At 40.2% G+C, this 19507-nt stretch overlaps 1 protein-coding gene across 2 annotated transcripts in view; it reads left to right on the forward strand.

The window, feature by feature from the left end:
* Positions 1 to 19246, forward strand: part of spen (spen family transcriptional repressor) — a 69364-nt gene extending 50118 nt beyond the window's left edge. For both annotated transcript variants that reach the window (XM_039755463.1, XM_039755464.1), the window contains exons 11-15: positions 153 to 7878; positions 11540 to 11935; positions 12224 to 12418; positions 16135 to 16293; positions 17632 to 19246. In XM_039755463.1, coding sequence (XP_039611397.1) covers positions 153 to 7878; positions 11540 to 11935; positions 12224 to 12418; positions 16135 to 16293; positions 17632 to 17763 — 8608 coding nt within the window. In that variant the 3' untranslated portion in view covers positions 17764 to 19246. The remainder of the gene's footprint in view (positions 1 to 152; positions 7879 to 11539; positions 11936 to 12223; positions 12419 to 16134; positions 16294 to 17631) is intronic.
* The last annotated feature ends 261 nt before the right edge of the window (positions 19247 to 19507 follow it).

A 19507-nucleotide genomic window follows, 5' to 3' on the forward strand; every position in this document is an offset into this window, starting at 1 on the left:
CTTGAAATGAGCATAAACATAAGTATAGATTTATTTAAAAAAAAAAAAAGTTGCAAGTGAGTGATTTTTGTAGCATTAGTCTAAACTATTATATACATGTTTTTCTACATTTTTTTATATATTTAAATTTGAAACATTCTTTGTCTTTACAGAGATGAGCGGCGACAACCTTACCATGAGTATTCTGCAGAGCGTGCTTACTATGAAAATGTTAGAACACCTGGCACTTACGCTGAGGACCCTCGAAGAGAATATCCTGCTCGCAGCAGAGAGTTCTATGCAGACTGGGATCCCTACCAAGGAGATTACTATGACCCTCGATACTATGATGACCCAAGGGAATACAGAGATTACCGAGACCCTTATGAGCAAGACATACGCAAATACAGTTATCTGCAGCGTGAACGAGAAAGAGAACGTGAGCGGTTTGAAACCGACAGAGAAAGAGACCACAGTCGTAGGACTATTGAACGCAGCCAGAGCCCCAGCCATCCTAGACGGACTTCCAGTCCTGCTGCTTCCCCTTCACCATCAGAAAGATTGCCAAGTGATTCAGAACGCCGCATTTATAGTCGGTCTTCTGAGCGCAGCGGTAGCTGCAGTTCACTGTCTCCACCACGTTATGAGAAACCAGACAAGTCAAGAACAGACCGCTATGTTAAGAATGATAAATCTGAAAAGGATCGGCCCTTTGAAACTGAAAGAGGGGAAAAAGAGAAGCGTGCTACCAGGAAAGATAAAGGTGAAAAAGAAAAAGTGGAGAAAATAAAGTTCCGGAAAGTAAAAGCTCCATCTCCAAGTATTGCTTCTTCTGAAACTGAACCAGAACCAGATAGAGAACCTAGTCCAGATGCTGCTTTACGAGGGAAAGTCAAGCCTTTGCCTAGAGACAAAGATGGTTCCAGTAAGAGTCGCCTGGATCTGCTTCCATGTGTAGTATTGAATCGTGTACGAGAAAAAGAGGGGAAAGTCCTAGAACCGCCTACATTGGAGAAACAAAGGTTGAAAGTGGACAATGATAATGTAAAATCGCCGCCGCCTCCTCCTCCTCCTCCTCCTCCACCCCCTCCAGATCCAAAGGCTCCCTTAATTCGTGTGGAACAGAACAAAGCAGAGTTACCAAAATTGGAACCTTTTCGGACAAAAGTAACAAAGGATAAGGTTCTGGCCAGTCATGTTGAAGTTGTAGAAAAAGAAGCTAAAATAAAGCCCAAAAAGCATCTTAAAGCTGAACCTGCCGCAGAAGGGACAAACTCAATGGATATAGATAGACTTGAGGCACGAAAAAGACGATTTGCAGATTCTAGTCTGAAATCGGAGAGACAGCAGAAAAAGTGCTCTCAAGATGATGAAGATATTCGGTTGGGGTTGAAGAAGCTCTCTGATGGCAATGCAGTAGGAAAGGATGGGGAAGGGGAAAGAAAGAGAAAGGACCTCCACAAAAGGGAACACAGGAAAACAAAGCCTGAAAGACTAGTGACTGTTTCTAGTCCTAAAGAAGGACAAGAGACAGGAAGCATTTCTGTCGGTATTGATCTTGGTGTTAATATGGAGTTACAGGCAGTGGAACACTTAGATCAGTTAGACTTTGCTTCTAGAAAAGCTGTAGTTGTAGGAGTAAAAATGCATCACAGAGGAAGTCTGTCAAGGATATTTTCTGATGGGCCTGAAGCCGAAGATGATCTTCCAGATAAGGAAATGCAAGCTTTTCAAGAAGATTTGGGTGATCGTGCCATGGGCCTAGACAAAAATATTGAAGGGGAGGATAGACTGGGAATAGATATTGACCATTCCCAAAGTTACCGAAAACAAATGGAACAGAGTCGCAGACTTCGGCAGCAGCAGCTACAGGAGGTTGAGGCAACAAAACAAGAAAAGCTTGATAGCCCTAAGGCAGATGTGGAGGATTCTGAAAGGCGTAGTTTAGTTCACGAGGTCGGCAAACCACCTCAGGATGTAACTGATGACTCTCCACCTAGCAAACGGAAAAAGATGGAGCAATTTGATTTTGAAATAAGCTCAAAAAGAGAAGCCCGAAATTACAGGAGTTCACGACAGCTAAGTGAAGATTCTGAAAGAAATATGACCTCCCCATCACTTTTGAGACCTTTTGGTTTCCACGAAGAGGAGGATTCTGCTGACTCACCTAGGATAATCTCTTTAAAGGAGCATAAGGAGTCTCCTAAAGCAGAGGAAAAGCTTTTCTCTCATCTGGACTTAATCAAATACAATCCTTTTGAGTCTGGTAGAAGAGAACCGGCTGACCTTCATAAATTAAAAGTATTAAGCTGTGAAGAGGATCTTCAGAGATGGGAGAGTCCCATTAAACAAGATTCTCTTCCCCTTGATGTCCCATTTTCTAGTAACCTTGAAAAACGAAAAGTAATCCGCAAACGCCCTGTTCGTGAATTAGAACCTGGTGAGGTACCGTCTGACTCTGATGAGGATGTAGATAGTAAATTGCATTCCCCAAAGCCTTCCACCTCCCTAGAAAGCAGTAGACTTTCTTACTTTCTGGGAGATCGTGAAGAAAGACTTTCTGATCTTAAGCTTTCAAGTTCTTTGGAAAGAAACAGATTTTATTCATTTGCCCTAGATCAGACAATCACACCAGATACTAAGGCATTGTTAGAAAGAGCAAAGTCTTTGTCATCATCTCGTGAGGAGAACTGGTCCTTTTTAGACCGTGATTCTAGATTTGCTAGCTTCCGCAATAGCAAAGACAAAGAGAAAGTAGAATCTGCACCTCGACCCATTCCTCCCTGGTATATGAAAAAGAAAAAGATTCGCACCGATTCGGAAGGAAAGGTGGATGATAAGAAGGAAGAGCCAAAAGTAGAAGAGCAGGAGAAACAAGAATTGTTCGCTTCCCGCTTTTTGCATAGTTCAATTTTTGAGCAAGATTCCCGCCGACTACAGCATCTGGAGCGTAAAGATGATGAATCTGATTTGAGTGTTGGGAGACTTTATGGTAGGCAGGTCTCAGTTGAGGGCCCTCATGGTACTGGTGATTTGTTACAGGAGCCAGTTGTGCTATTTCATAGTCGATTCATGGAGCTCACACGGATGCAACAGAAAGAGAGGGAAAAACAACCATCACGTGAAACACAGAAGGTGGATGTTGAATTAGCACACAATGAGAGGCATGAAAGTGAACAATCCAAGACACACGATGTAGCTCCAGAGCCTGATATCAAGCCTGTCACACCTGTAAGCCCAACTCCTACCTTGCCAGCCCTGATTGAGCCTCCACATCAGGAAAAAGTAACAATGGACACTCCAGTTACAGAGCTTCAGCCTATTGCAGTAAAAGACGAAGCAACTGAAGCAACATCTCAGAAGTGTAGTCCACATCATAATGAGCTACACATGCCTGTTCCGTGCACAGTGGATTCTTCAGAACCTTTAATGTTAGAAAAGGAATCAAAAGTGGAATCCAAGGAAGAATCAGCTGATTCAAGAACCCCAGCAGAAGAGACTGTAGGACATCCTTCATACTTGGACACAAAGCCACCTACTCCTGGTGCTTCCTTCTCACAGTCAGAGGACACTGCAGGTACGGAACCTGAGGGTCCTGTGTTTTGTGATGATGTATCTCCAAAACCAGAGGAAAAATCTGAGGGAGTAAAGGATGAGGTTCAGGAACCAGAGCCAGATCTAGAAAGTGAGATACCAAAAAGTGTAGATGAAATTTCTGGAGTACAGACTCAGATTTCTGACAATGAAGTTGAGGCTGAGGCTGAGACTGAACCCGTGCTCCCGACTAGGAAACAGCCTAAGAACAAGCGAGCTAAAACTGTACCTGCTGTTGCCCAAGTACTGTCTGTTTCAGTAGGTGCTACAGAAAAACCAGCCACACGAAAAAGTGAACGTATTGATCGAGAGAAACTAAAACGTGCATATTCACCTCGAGGCGACACTCCTAAAGCAATTACAGATTCAAAAGCAACTTCCAAATCTCCAAGCCATGCAACAGACATTGAGAATTATGAGAACAGTACACCACCAGTAAGAGCTAGACGGAGGCGTAATGTGCGTTCTATTTATGCCACTGTTGTTGACGATGAGCCACCACAACCAACAGTAAAAGATCTTACAGAGTCTCCTCGTACAACACGGAAAAGAGGGGTTGAGAAAGAACCACAACATGACACCTTGACCACTCCTACCACTCCCCGCCGTGGTCGACCACCCAAAACTCGTAGAAGGGGAGAGGATGTCTCTCCCTTGAAGGTGGATCAGTTTAAGTCGGAACCAGAAGAGTCTGAAAGCAAAGAGGTGAGTGAGGCACCAAAGGCTGAAGGTTGGAGATCACCTCGGTCACAAAAATCTGCTGCCAGCCAATCTTCTCCACCCATGAGTCATGGAAGGAAAGGTGGTAAAGCAGAAAACAAGCTGCCAGAAATTCACATCAAGCACATTGAGGAAGAAAGTGTCAAGAGTCCGGATCAAGAATCCACAAATAACAAATCTGAAGAAGAAATTCATGATGGGGATAACATCAAGGAAGGAGAAGCAAAACCAAAAGAAGACAAGGATAAAGAGGTAGACAATGAAACTAGTGCAACAGAAAACATGGAAAAAATGGATACATCTTTGGAAAAGCGCACATCAGTTGATAAGAATACTAAAATAAAAGGAAGACTTACAAGGAACACCAAGACTTTAACAGAAGATAAGTCTTTGAGTTTGAAAAATCTTGAAATACGTTTGAGTGTGGATGATGTAAAAGGAGTTCTGCGATCCAGTGAGGAGGAACAGGAAGCCCCAGAAGCCTCACATAAAAAGACTAAGCCTGCCTCCTTGAAGGATGAGAGTATCATTCCAGCTTTCAAAGAGGTATCGGAGTTAAGCCCAGAAAAGGAGGCGGAGTCAGATTCAGAGCCCACTACTGACCCAGCTCCAGCTCTGCTTGCACGTCAGATGGAACTTGAGCAAGCTGTGAAGAACATTGCTAAGTTAACTGAAGAGCCTACTTTACCCACTTACAAAGTCCCTCCATCTGAGGATTCAGAGATACAACCAATGGTAGAGGAGACAGAAGGAGATGAAGTAGTAAAACGAGCAAACCCCTCAAGTGAAACAGAACTGGCAGCTGCCATTGATTCGATAACAGCTGAAGATATTTCTGCTGATGCAGATGGCTTCTCTGCTTCAACTGGATACACCACTATTATACCATCAGATCAGTTAGATGTACCAAGTAGTGCTGATAATATAGAGCCAGAGTCAAACTTAACGTTTAACAATGAGATAGTGGCAGATCCTGAACTGGGAAACCTTCATCCTGAAGTGAAAAATGTGGAGCCTTCAGCAGAAGATGGTGCGCAAGAAGGGTCTCCTCCTGCACTAGGGCCCTCTGAAGCTCAGCGAAAATTAAAAGGCAGGCAAAGACCTCGAAAAAACAAAGTGCGAAAAGGTAGCACCACCAAAAAAGGGGAAGTTGCAGATGGAAACCTGTCTGAATCTGAGCCCATCTCCTCTGCAAAATACACTGAGCCTATGCCTGAGGAGACCACTGTGGCTACTCAAAAGCCCCCTGTTACTGCTACTAATAATAGAGAATTTCTCAGGCAAACTGAAAGTGCTCCTGAACAAGCAAAAAAAATATTGTTTGATGCGGAGGTAAAACAACCCTCTTACCAGAAGAGCAAAGGTCATGGGGTGTTCAAGCATCGTGATTCAGGCGAACCTGTCATTCCCTCTCCTTCCCCTTCCCCACCTGGACTGACAGTTCCACTTCCTCAGTCAACAAAACTGCCCTCGTCTCCGCAGACTGCAGCACCAGAATGGCTGAATCACTCTGAGGATCAACGGGCTCTTTCTAGCCCTCCTCCTCCTCCTCCTCAAGGAGGTGATGGTCCTATGGCTGCCCCTGCACCTCCACCTCCTTTGCCCCCTGATACCAAAGCCTCTGATATAGATTCCAGTTCCAGCACATTACGTAAAATCCTTATGGAACCCAAATATGTATCTGCTGCTTCAAGTGGAGTATCGAGCACAGTGCTGACTAATGCAGTAAGTGAACCAGTCAGTGCTCCTCGAGTCATTGAAGGGGATGTGGAGACCAATAAGTCTCCAATGACAGAAGATAAGATGCCGACTCCAGTGACAACAGAATCTCAGCCTTGTAATGACCCACAGATTAGCTCTGCAGTTACAACCAAGGCCACCTCAGTTATTAGTCGAATGTCCCTCCCTTTTGATGCAGATGATCCTCCAAGAATCACTCTTGGAAACAGGCCACCAATGACCATGCCCAAGCAGAAGTACTGGGTTAACTTAAGTGTAAACAACCGCTACCAAACGATATCCACGGGAGCAGTAGCATGTGAGGAAACCCAACCAATGGAGACTGCCCCAGTGAGCACTGGTTCTGGTTCTGGGCTCAGAGTGAATACTTCTCAAGGTGTGGTGGTGCTTAGTTATTCTGGACAAAAGACTGAGGGCCCTCAGAGAGTTACTGCCAAAATTAGTCAGATTCCACCAGCCAGTGCCGCAGACATGGAGTTTCAACCTTCTGTCTCAAAATCGCAAGTAAAGCAGGAGCCAGTAACGCCTTCCCATTTTCCTGCTCCTAAGAGCTCACAGACGTCTGCGGGATATGGATCGCCTTCTGTTGGGATACATACTGGACAACCTTACAACACTCAACCAGTCATCTCTACCATTAAGCAAGAGGCCTCCGGGGCATCATTAGATAAGCAGGACCAAGCCTATCATTCTGGTATTATTCCTGCAGCTGTCAAGATAATGAGACCCACTGGGGGCAACCCACAAGTTCTTGTTTATAATCCGTTAATGATGCACCAGCTTTCAAGCAAGAAAGGAGCAACTGAACCTGTTTCTCTGAAAGTAGATGCAGGGAAACCAGCTCAGCCTTCAAACCTCAGTCCTGGCCTTAGCCCTCACCATCCATCTCTCACTGGTAACCATGTAGGATCTGGTGCTAGTACCCCCACAGAACGTGTTATTCCCCTGCTCAGTGGAGTTAAACAAGAACCAAATTCACCTCGTACATGTGGGCATTCATCTTCTTCGTACCCAAAAGTATGCCAGCCTAGCAGCAGTACTCCTGCATCCTCAATGGTTTTGGGTGGTGGGATGTATGTGTCTAATGTACACCATCCGGAGCAGTCCGTAATCATGCCCCCTCATAGTGTGTCACAGACTGTCACAATGGGCCATTTGTCACAGGGAGATGTCAGATTGAATACGCCTCCGCTTCCTGGTATGTCCTATGGCATTCGAAAAGAGTCTATGTCTTCTCCTCGGTCAGGTATGCAGCCTCAGAGGTCCAGCACCCCACAGCCTACTGGATTAAGGGACATGGTCCTACAGCCTTTAAACCCCGATGATGATGTGATCTACCCTCAAGGTATTCGCAGACCATCCTTGCAGCCTGATGTGATGGTAATGCAGTCCGATTACCGCATGCACCCTAGCCATATTCAGTATAGCATGGCTCCACAGGATCTCCTGTTGTCCCGTGATGTTCGCATGAGGATGCACCATCCGGTAGGGGAGCATCACCAAGGTGACAGCAGGCAAACACGGACTCCTGAATCTACTTCCAAGACTCCACCTACTAGTAAAACACCCCAGCCTGGCAAAGAAACACCTAAGCCTGCTGACGTCAAAATGGCACAGTCTCCACATAATGAAAGGATAATGAGCGTCTCTTCTAGTCTGCCTCCACTATCCCAACCTGTTGTAGTGTCGCATGGAGTTCAGTTAATGCACTCTTCTTCAGGCTCTTTTCATGACTACCCTTCAGTTTACCGGGACATGAGAAACTTTCAGCTGTCTCACCCACAGTTCCCTGGATCCTCAACTATTGGGATGAACTTGCCACCAAGAAGCATCACCCCATCACAGGTAAGCAGAAGTTGCATACAGGTAAAATTGTTTACAGTGTTAGTAAAAAGCAAAAAAAAAAAAAAAAAATTTTGAGTTTCAAATGCTAAGATATATATATGAACTTAGGGTTATTTATACTGGCGCAACTGCTTCTTTGTTTTAGATTTAGATTTGTATTTCTTGGTGGGATGAAAAGTTTAAAGTAGAACTGTGCCTTACATTCATACTGATCCATTGTTTTTGATCATTATTAAACATCTTTAAAAAATAAGGCATCGTGGTAATTTGTTTATTGACGCAATAACTACTGATTTTAATTGGTCTAGTATATAATATTATATAATAGTAATGTACACTATACATACTATAAGTGAATCCAAAATACAATATATTTTTCATAATGTCAAGTAATGCTTAATTTTGAAACTAAATAAACAAAATCATGGATTTCTAAAACATTCATATAATTGTTATGAAACAGTTAAATTAGACTGTAGTGCACACAATTGGGGTTAAGATTACCATTTTTTTGGGCTCCCAAAACATGCACTGAATGTGTTTCCTCATGAGTTCATATGGTAAATGCCATTATAAAGGACATCCTAGTTGTTGAGTGCAGCTCATGACAAAAGCTCCATTGTGAAAACAAATGGTCATCCTAAGCAAATCCTGGAAGCAGCACCATATATCTCCTGCAATATGCATAAAACCATAGTCTGTGATTGGAAATACTCCCCATCTCTTGAAACATACATTGGGCTTCATGTTATGGTCTAAAGTGTATGCTTGTTAATTTCTATTTATCCATTATCAGTTAGGCAAACCAGAATATGCCATTTGTATCCCCAACCCCCAATTGACATAGAAATCTGTGAAGCCTTAGTGGTTATAACTTCATTAAAAGACTTTTAATTGAATTGAATTTTTAATTGAATTTAATTTTAATAAAAGTGGTTTACAATTGAATGAAGCAGAGAGAGATACTTATTTGTAATAGCCGGTGGAGCTAGCTACTTAAAAATGCTGTCATTAAGATTTAGTATTAGATTAACATTAGCCTGCAGTTCACAGAATGTTGACAAACCTCAGCCCAGTTTTACATCTCCTAGTAACATTTGTTTCGACAAGCATCTAGATAATGTTTCATCATCTATAAAAGGGTTCTTGTTAACAGTAAATTCTGCACAATGTGCACATGTTCCTTTTGTACTGTAAAGCAAAAGACAGTTGCATTTGAATAGAGAGATCAAATTTAGTTCTGGAATGAACTGTTTTAGTGAATCTGTTTTGGTAACCTAATCTTTATCAGAACTTTTTATGTGACTTCTTTATTTTTGGATGTGGTCTGCTAAAAAAAATGATTTAATTCTGTATAGTAATACAATAATGTACCTTCTTATAAAACAGATTACAGCATCCTACTTTGTGAATGATTATTTTACGGGATAGTTTTATGCCTAGTTAGGCTATTTTTGATCTGTTCGTATGGAGTTATGAAGTAGGTCATATTGAGAAGTGACAAAACCTTACTCAACTGTTGTTCAAACATGTTGGTGGAACTTAACTCTAGGCTAAACTAAAACTGGCATATAGTGAACAACTCCATACCTTTTAGTCACTCCTACACATTTGGCATTTCCCTACCCACATTGGTTCAACAATTTAGATGGCAAATTTTACAGAGAAGGAGCATACTGTATGTGATAATAAAGACGAACCTCCAAAAATACTGTGTACATTTTCAAACTGCTTTGTATTTTGAACTTTCTCGCTTGGTTTGTCTGGTAGCTATTACTGTAGACACTGAAGTGTCTTACAGTGCTGAATTGCTTGTGTTTCCACATTTTTATTCATGCTTTATTGTCACCTTATATGTGGAGTTTGTGTTTTACTTTATTCTTTGGATTTCTCTATATTGTGCAGGCATCTATTTAAATTGATGTACTGTGTTCTGCAAATGTGTGACGTGGTGGCATGCCATCTCATCTTAATTATGTTTATAAGTTATGTTAACTGTTAACATTGTTGTTTCTGGTTCACGTGATGCTGAATCAATACTATGATTATGTTAAACAATAGTATACAAATGTATTTTCTTTTACTAATATCTATCTGCCGTTCAGCCTACCTCTTTATGATCTGTTTTCTTGGCCCCAGAATAGCTAGCCTGTTGGATCAGACTTCTGTTATGCATAAAAAAAAATAGCATTAAATGACATTGGACATAAATTTTCATTCTTAGGTGGCATAATTGGTAGGAATTTTGCTATAATATCTATGCACATAAATTAAATACAATTAAACAACACAATATACAAAAAGATGGTAGTTTCACAACATAATGGATAGATAGATAGATACTTATGCAGTAGTATTAAAAAGATATTGCCCAAAACACAAATATAAACCAATCCGCCACAACATTAAAACCACCTACCTAAGAAATTAGCAGCACATCCACTTAAGTCCAGTGAGTTGCAAAGTGAGGCCTCTATGGATCAGACTTGTTTTCATAGCACATTTCATAGCTGCTCAATCACACTGAGATGTGGAATATGGAGTCAGCAGCGCCTCAACTCATTACTGCACAAGTCTGGCATTATCCTGCTGAAAGAGGCCACAGGCTTCAGGGAATATTGTTGCCAGAAAGGCGTGCAAATGGTCTGCAACAACCTTTAGACATGTGGTACTTGTCAAGGAAACATCCATATGAATGCTAGGACCCATGGTTTCCCAGCACAACATTGCCTAGACCATCAAACTGCCTTCGCTGGCTTGTCTTTGTCCCATTGTGCATCATTTTGCCATCTCTTCCCTAGTAAAATGGTACACATGCACCAGCTATTGACATGATCTAAAAGAAAATGTGATTCATCAGACCAGGCCACCTTCTTCCATTGCTCCATGGTTCAGTTCTGATGCTCACATGCCTGTTGTAGGTGCCTTCGGTAGTGGACGGAGTAAGTATGGGCACTCTGACTGGTCTGTAGTTATCCAGCCCAATATGCAGCAAGATGTGGTGGTGCATGGTTGTGTGTTCTCACACCTTATTCATGGCCCGCATTACATTTTTCAGCAGTTTGTGCTACAGTGGCTCTTCTGTTGGATCAGACCAGATGGAGTAGCCTTTTCTCCCAACATGGGCACCCATGACTTTGTAGCCGGTTCACTGGTTCTCTTTCCTTAGACTACTTTTAATAACCTACCAGGAACACCCCACAAGACATGCTGTTTTGGAGGTGCTCTGACCAGTCATCTGCCCATCACAATTTGGCCCTTGTTCAGGTCACTCAAATCCTGACACTTGCTCAGTTTTCCTGCTTCCAAAACATCACCTTCAAGAACTCGGTGTTCTCTTGCTGCCTAATGTATCCTATTACAATGAGAACATCAGTGCTATTCACTTCACCTGTCAGTGGTTATAATGTTGTAGCTGATCTGTGTATAAAACAATACTGTATAGCAAAGTAGAAGTGCACTCCCATTCAGTAAGTGTATCAAGTAAATCCTTAGAAAATAAAAACTAAACATATTTTAGATTAGTTGTAGGACTTTAGCAGTCGGGAAATGACAGAGATGAATCGGACTGTGTTTAACCATTGACTCTACCAGTTCACTTTGATTTTGTTTTGATTGTAGTATGTAATGAGTGTGTATAATATTATTTGTCTTTCACTAGGGCCTTTCTGAAGGAGAGCATGGACACCCAAACCAGCCAGTTAAAAGCAAGACTCCACAAGTATCTGGGGAATCCAAAGGATCCGGTGTTTCTGATGTAGGCCACCTGAGACATGTGCCAGTAGAGACTGCCATGACTCACCTTCAAAGGGTGCAGAGTGAAGCAAGCTCTCCTTCCTATCCCTCACCTGTTGCAATCTCCCTAAAGCATGATCTACCACCAACTCCTGTCCAGAAGCAGCCATCGCAGCAACAGCAGGTTTTTCTCGGATCAGCATCAACAACTATGGCACCATCGCTTCTGCATAGTCCATCCGCACCCCCTCGTGCAGATGCACAGCCTCTAGGCAAACAGGAGCACTCTCACCGACCAGTTGATATGGTGCAGCTACTAACAGTGAGTTTCCTTACATTAAAACAAGCAAATGACAACAGAATCTGCTCATTCAGTGTTGTCAGTTGATTTGGGGTTAGACATTAAAATTAATGGATGAGTCTGCTTATTTTAGTATAGCTTAATGCTTTGTTTTCAACTGAAGGATCATAAACATCTTGGTATAAATATTTTACTAGAGACTGTTGATGTATTTATTGCATGAGAGACGTGATGTAGTTGAAACAGTTCTGCATGTTTTTCTATCTCAAGGTTATTCAGACTAACAATACTTTCTTCATGACTCTCTAGAAGTATCCCATCGTCTGGCAAGGCTTGCTAGCCCTGAAGAATGACACAGCTGCTGTCCAACTGCACTTTGTTTCAGGGAACAATGTGCTAGCCCACCGTTCTCTTCCAGCACCTGAGGGGGGCCCTCCATTGCGCATTGCTCAAAGGATGAGACTGGAAGCCTCTCAGCTGGAGGGTGTGGCCCGCAGAATGATGGTAAGAAGTGATTTTTGCTTTACCTTGCTGTATTTAATGAATCTTGTAAAGTGATTAAATGTAGCTAGTTAGATGTAAGTATACATTTGTGAAATGGGTATTCTACACCACAGACTTAATTTCAATTTGCCTTGTCGCTGTTGACACCTACCATTTTGGTTGGATTTTTTGCAAATGTTCCTAAAATAATGAAAGAAATGGTCTCACCTTGAAGAATTTCTTCACAAAGTTTTTTAGTTTGCAAACTATTATTGCATTTCTGGTCTGTACATGTTCAAAGATGTTCTTTTGTTCTTTCACCTTTTTCTTGTATCAGGGAAGGAGAGGGTGGGTGAATTTGTCTTTTGGCCACGGAACCCCTGGAGATTTTGTTTTTTCTCCAATCTAACTGGATGCTTTTTTTCTGTCCTCTCAGCCATCTGACCTTACCTTTTTTGTTATTTATTCATTTAATATCACCACGTAATCTTCGTTTTTTTTCCTTTTGTAACTTTCTCTTTTGTCGCCACTTAAAGCACTTTGAGCTACATTGTTTGTATGAAAATGTGCTGTATAAGTAAATGTTGCTGCTGTTGTACTCATGGAGTTTTAGTAGGTTGATTTATCTAATGATTTTAATTTGTTTAATTCTATTAAGTAAATTGCTTATTTTTTTGTGTTTTTACCTGTTTTGCACTTATGACCTAACTGTGTCAGATTGACGTTTTTGCTTAGTAGTGGTTTATTTTTGTAATGTTTTACAGTTGTTTTATTTACATGGCTACATCCATTTAAGTTTGAAGCTTGTAGTTGTTTGGAACTACTTAAAGAACAATACGTCATTGGTTTTAATGACTGACACATTAAAATAATATAAGCAGTGATATCAATAGAAGCTATCATTCCAGTATCTGTGGGTATTTTTTTTTTTTAAAGAAATAATTGCCAGTCCTCTGATTTGAAAGACTAAATACTGACAGTTTTTTTTTTTTTTTAAATAATGATATAAACTGTGGTTGTCTGTATTCAGAAAGGAAAGTTCACACCACTGGTGACCTGAATGTAGAAATACCCAACCAGAAAAGCCAATTATGCAAAAAAAAAAACTCATTTACAGGCATGCATTAACCACTGGTAGTAGAAAAAATGAGTGGTGGTGAGCAGGGGAAGCTACTTAAATTGCTCATACATATGTAAATTAGAGTATAATGAAAGTGGGGTTTCTAATTTTTCAGAATTCAGCTTGAGCAAAAATCTACTGTTTGGCAAACGTTTGTGGCGGCACCTAAGTAGGAATGAATCATTTATCTAGATCAGGGGTCGCCAACCCTGGTCCTGGAGGTTTTCATTCTAGCCCTTTTCTTAACGAGTGGCCTGTTTTTGCTGCTGCTTAACTTCTTTTGAACTAATTTTAATTGACTCGCTCTTGAAGACTCAGACCCCTGAATTGTTTCTTTTTCCCTAATTAGCAGCCAAACAATAATGATATACAAAATGAGGCAAAACAACTGGTGTCCATCATACAACATCTGAAAATTAAAGAAAGGTGAAGGTCTCAGGAATGTCAATCTGCTCAGGTCCCCAAAACATTTGAACAGTGCTCCTAGAAAGAGAAAATCAACAATTTCGGAAATGTCTGCTAATGCACCAAGAGAGCAGCAACAAGCCACAGAATTAAAGAACGAGTTTCAGTAAAACAAGAATGTACACCTCATTAAGCAGCTGGTTGGAGTGAAATTGGTTGGAGTTTGGGGCCCTGACTTAGTTGGTCTTCTGTTGGCTCCCTCACTTCATATTTATTTTCTGTTTGGGTGCCATTTAAGGAAAGAAATGAAGCTATTTAGAGGAACGATGAAGAAATTCAGGGGAACAAATCTGAAACAAGCAATTCAATTAAAATTCACAATAAGTTAATTAGCAGCATTAACAGGGCAGCCATTTAAAAAAAAGGGTTAGAATGAAAACCTGCATCCATGGTAATCCTCTAGGACCGGAGTTGGCGTCCCTGATCTAGATCAGTGGTTCCCAGACTCGGTCCTGGGGACCCACGGTGGCTGCAGGTTTTTGTTCCAACCAGATTCACATTTGGTGATAATAATCGATAACAACTGATCTTGTTTAATTAGCTGGTCTTTTTTACTCTTCTCTTATTCTGCATCCAGAAAAACACAACAGTATGTTTTTTACATTTATAAGACATTTAGAAATATTTCCATTTTTTTTCAAAAGCTTTAAATGCTTAACTCTCTCTTGTTGTTTTCCTATTATTTTCCCCTTTTCCTGTGTAGTTTGCTCCCTTCATTTAACCCTAATAGTGTCAATTAACAATCAGCATAGCAGACATCCAGGATGATGAAAGCTGCAACAACTTCAGTGTCAGACCTGCTAATTAATAATCAATTAACTAACCAGAACACCTGGAAAAGCAGAATTAAAATGAGGTTGAAAATACTGTTAATGACTTAAAAAAATACATATTTCCCATATAACTGCTTATTAAATTTTATTAAAAATCTACCAAACTTAGTTTGTAACTTCTACATTGATTCCAAAACATAAAACAATAATGACTCACTTAATTAGCCTAAGAATTCAATGAAAAGTGGAAGTAGGTTGGAACAAAAACCTGCAGCCACAGTGGGTCCCCAGGACTGAGTTTGGGATCCACTGATCTAGATCATTAAATTGTCTTTAAAATGTTTAGGAAACCTCTTTGGGTGATTTGTGCTTCAAAAATATCACTACAGGTAGGAGCAAACGGAGATCTTAACATGGCATCCCTGTTTCTTATTGGAATTCAGTTCTTTATTAATGTTTTTAAATTCTCAAAAATAAAACTGAAAACAGAAAAGTATATGCAAACAAATGTTTTTTTCAAGCCGCGCTTCTGGGATACCTTCTATTCTTATTTAGATTCAACCAGTCACTCAGTGCAAGATGAATTCCTGCAATTAAGTCTGCATCATTTTAAACACCTAGAGTCCACCTCCTCTTTAGAGCCAATTTACTAATTGGTGTCTCTTGCTAGATTCCTGTTCACAGTTGTCACTTGACATTTTCTAGTTCTCTGCCTCATTTTATTTTTAGAGGTGGCACAATGGAGTAGCGCCAAGTACTGCTGCCTCCCGAATTCAGCATACTGGGTTGCATTGTATACCCGCCCACTTGGCACATTTTTCTTGTATCTGCTTGCTTTTCCTTTGAGGATCCTGGATTTCCTTTCACATTCCCAAACACGTGTGGGTTAGTTTAACTGGTGACTCTGAATTGCCCTCCATTTTTAAGTGAGCCTGGGGGATGCGTATGTTCCCTATAGTATGTTGATGCCTTGTAAAGAGCGGTTTTCCAGCTTGCACCACCTGCTGCCTCGATAGACTTGACCCCTTGCCATACTAAATTCAATTAAGTGAGTTTGGGTTTCTATGTACATAGAGGTAGATAAAACTAGAAAATGGTGCATCTGCCTAGTACTTGAAAGTGTAAGCCACAGAGTGTGAACTTTGGTTATAATGAATAAATAAAAAAAATATACTAATTTATTATTTGTTGAAATGGATTTGGCTCTACTGAATATACTTTAAGGTAGAAATTCTATTATAATGTGCTGCAGGATGTTTACTGAGAAGTTCTACTTAAAAAATCTTTGTATTGGGGCATGATAATGAAAGCTTCTTTTTATGGTACCTGCATAGTCCAGTCTGATGCCCACCTCTTTCTTGTGTGCTACTTGTCCACAGGTTGAAAGTGATTACTGCCTCCTGCTGGCACTGCCTTGTGGGAGAGACCAGGAAGATGTACTCAATCAGACAGAGTCTTTGAAAGCTGCCTTCATCAGCTACCTACAGGCAAAGCAAGCTGCTGGGATTATAAATGTCCCTAATCCTGGCTCCAACCAGGTAGGCATCTTTCTTCCTTTTTGCACTGTGTTATTTGTTACTAGTAGTGTGTATGCTTTGGCAGGCTTAGTTGTCTTCTGTTAGACACTATTAAATTACCTTTAAGCCCTATTCTTAATGTAAATCTAGATTTTTAGAATCCTTCAATCAGACCTGTCCCCTCTTTTATCCGGCTTGTATTCAGTTCAGTTTATTTTTAATTAGTGCAACTTGCAAATTGCTTGACTTGGGATGGAGCACAGATACAAAAATAACTGAAAAAGCAGTAAGTAAAAACTACAACAATGTGGCTCTTATAGAGGTCATCATAGTACCCCACCCACTAATGGACATTTTCAATTCATTAAAGATATTCAAGTTGCTAGTATTAATTGTCTACTTTTCAACAAATGCATCCCAGAATTCTTCTTTGACAGCTTATACAGTACTGTCCTTTGTAAACACTTTTACATAATAACTAATATCATGGTAACACAGTATGCTTGGCCATCAGAAAGTCTGGATAGGAGGAACAAACAGATTTTAACACTGTTCAATCATTGTGTTTCTTGCTATTTTTGTACCTCTGAATCTATTATTGAAAACAAGAATTTCCGTTAATTAGCAAATAAGTTTGGTGGGTTTTAGCCTTCAGCTTTGTTGCTTATCTTAATGTTTGTTTCTGTGACTGAAGTAATTTCTGGAGTGATAACTGTGAGAATAATCTATGTTTAATAAAACAACTCAAAGTATGCGACAGGTGAATTGTGTGTTGTTTAGGATCCTTATTTCTACACTTTTGGATATGAAATTACACCAATATGATTGAGGTTAAAGCAGGGAATGAACATCTTTTCTCATTATTGTATTTGGCTCATGCCTGTATCCAAGGCGACTTGCAACATTTGGGAAACAATTAGTTACATTTCTTTTTCCAGTTGGAACCCAGGCAGGTGAAGTGATTTGTTCAAGGTCATGCAATGTCAGTAGTGGGATTTGAATCTACATCCTCAGAGTTTGAGCCTTACCTACTATGCCACACTTCCCAAAGTCGTGCTACATTTTGTTTGTCCTATTTTAGGGTACCAAAAATAACAGTACAGTTCCCCTATCAACTGTTGCTTTTCACATAGTTTATTTACTTGAAGTTATCAAGTGTCATTTCATATCTAAAACATAGTAATATGCACCTAAATTATCAAAACAATCTGTTGACATACTGTACTTTAGGAATTCACTATGCATTCTAACGGGAAGGGAATGACGCATGAATGGCATTTAATCTGGTAAATGTTTTTATTTTGGTTCTTTAATTGCTCGCTTTAATTTTTTGTTTTTTTCTTTTCTTTAAATATGCAGCCTGCCTACGTTCTGCAGATTTTCCCACCCTGTGAGTTTTCTGAAAGCCACTTGTCCCGACTGGCCCCAGATTTGCTTGCCAGCATTTCAAGTATCTCACCACATCTAATGATTGTTATCGCTTCAGTCTGAGAGTGCCTGACCACCTTCTTGCTTCAAAGTTGGGTTCACCTGAGGGCGCATTCTGCCTCCACCAGCATTTAATCTCGTAGGAGGATGTGCAGAATGGACATTACACATTTGCGGATACTGCAAGTCTGTTCCTCTGATAGGTGGGGATTTTCAAGCTTGTGTGTTTCTCTTCTCACACACAGCAAGCATCTCTCTGATGAAGAAGCATTTCTTGGATTGTAAGGTTTTTTTTGGTTTTTTTTTCCCTCCCTATTAAGGATAAGCTCTACCATTGCACTATTTGCGAAGCATGGACCTGGTACAGATGGATGTCGAAGTGTGCGTGTACACACATGAGAGATTATGTATTTAGCGATATCAGGACACCTCACACACAGGATTTTACAAATAAAATGGAGGCAGGACATGGGAAAACCTTGCCACCAGAAATCTGTTCACCACTACTGCTCTTTTGAATTCTTCAGTTCCTTTCCTGCCTTTTGTCCTTCTGGCCAATGGATTGGCATCAGAAACTTAGGATGTACAGTTTACAGACCCTGAAGGGACCTTCATCACATATATATATATATATATATATATTTATATATATATATATTTTTTTCTTTTCCCTATTGTTTTACCTTCCTCTACTCTCCATTTGGAATGAGGTGTGAGGAAGAAACAGGACCTTGTAAATATTATAAATATTTAAAACATTAAAAAGAAGGGACTAAGAGGGGAAAAAAAGAAAACCCACACATGACTTTTTTTAATCTGTGCCAAAACGTCTTTTCAGAGAGAATCTTATTTTCATACTTAGACTTTGTATTTGTCATTCATCCGTAAGTGCGCTTCATTTTAACATTGCCTTTATTTTTTTTTTTCTTCCCCCATATTTCCTTTTTCAGAGTGAGTTTTTTTTCTTTTTTCCCCCCTTTTCCTCCTCCTTGCAATGTAAAGATGTTGTTCTGTATGTCTCGTTAATTTATGGAACTTTTTTTTTTTTCCAGAGGGGAAAAAAAAAGAAAAAATGTGTTTCTTCAACCCCCCACCCCAAAGCCCTTAGTTACCCACTGGCCATTTGTTTCCTTGTAGACTCTTGCCTAACAATTGAGAGGGCAGCTGGAATTTGCACAGTCTGCAGTTTATTGGAAAGAACAATCATGGGACCTGCAGGCCTAGAACCACCGAAAATTCTCAGCAAACTGAGCCAGCAAGGATATACTGTTCAGAGATGGTCAACTGGTCCCCTCGTGTCTTTCTAAGTCAAATGTACATAGTAACTTTGAATTCCGTGGGTTTTTTTTTCTTGTATTACATTTTTGGTCATATAACTTGTAAAAAAGGAAAAAACCCAACAAACTTGAACTGTGTATTGGTTTTGTGGTGTAAATATTTGTAAAACTTCAGACTGATGATTCTTTCATGGTAATGTTGAAGGCACTTATAATTTTGATACACAGAATAAAAACAAAAAATACAGAAAGAAATCTTAAAACAGTGATGGGAGAGTGAACTTATTTTATTAACTAGTGAGGTCTCCACATTTTAGGTGGGTTTCAATCTCGTGGACACAAAACTGTCATAAAGTCAGCACTATGTGTAGCAATGCAGAAAACTGGCAAAATTGAGAAAGAAGAGTGCAAGAATAGGTTGTGTTCAAAGTGGAGCTTGAACTATACTGACGCTTTACTGGGGTGTTCATCCACATATTTGCTTAGGTGTTTTAAGCTGTGATAATGTGTTTGATTATTAAAAAAAAAAA

The sequence above is a fragment of the Polypterus senegalus genome, chromosome 6 (assembly GCF_016835505.1).
Source record: "Polypterus senegalus isolate Bchr_013 chromosome 6, ASM1683550v1, whole genome shotgun sequence".
NCBI lineage: Eukaryota > Metazoa > Chordata > Cladistia > Polypteriformes > Polypteridae > Polypterus > Polypterus senegalus.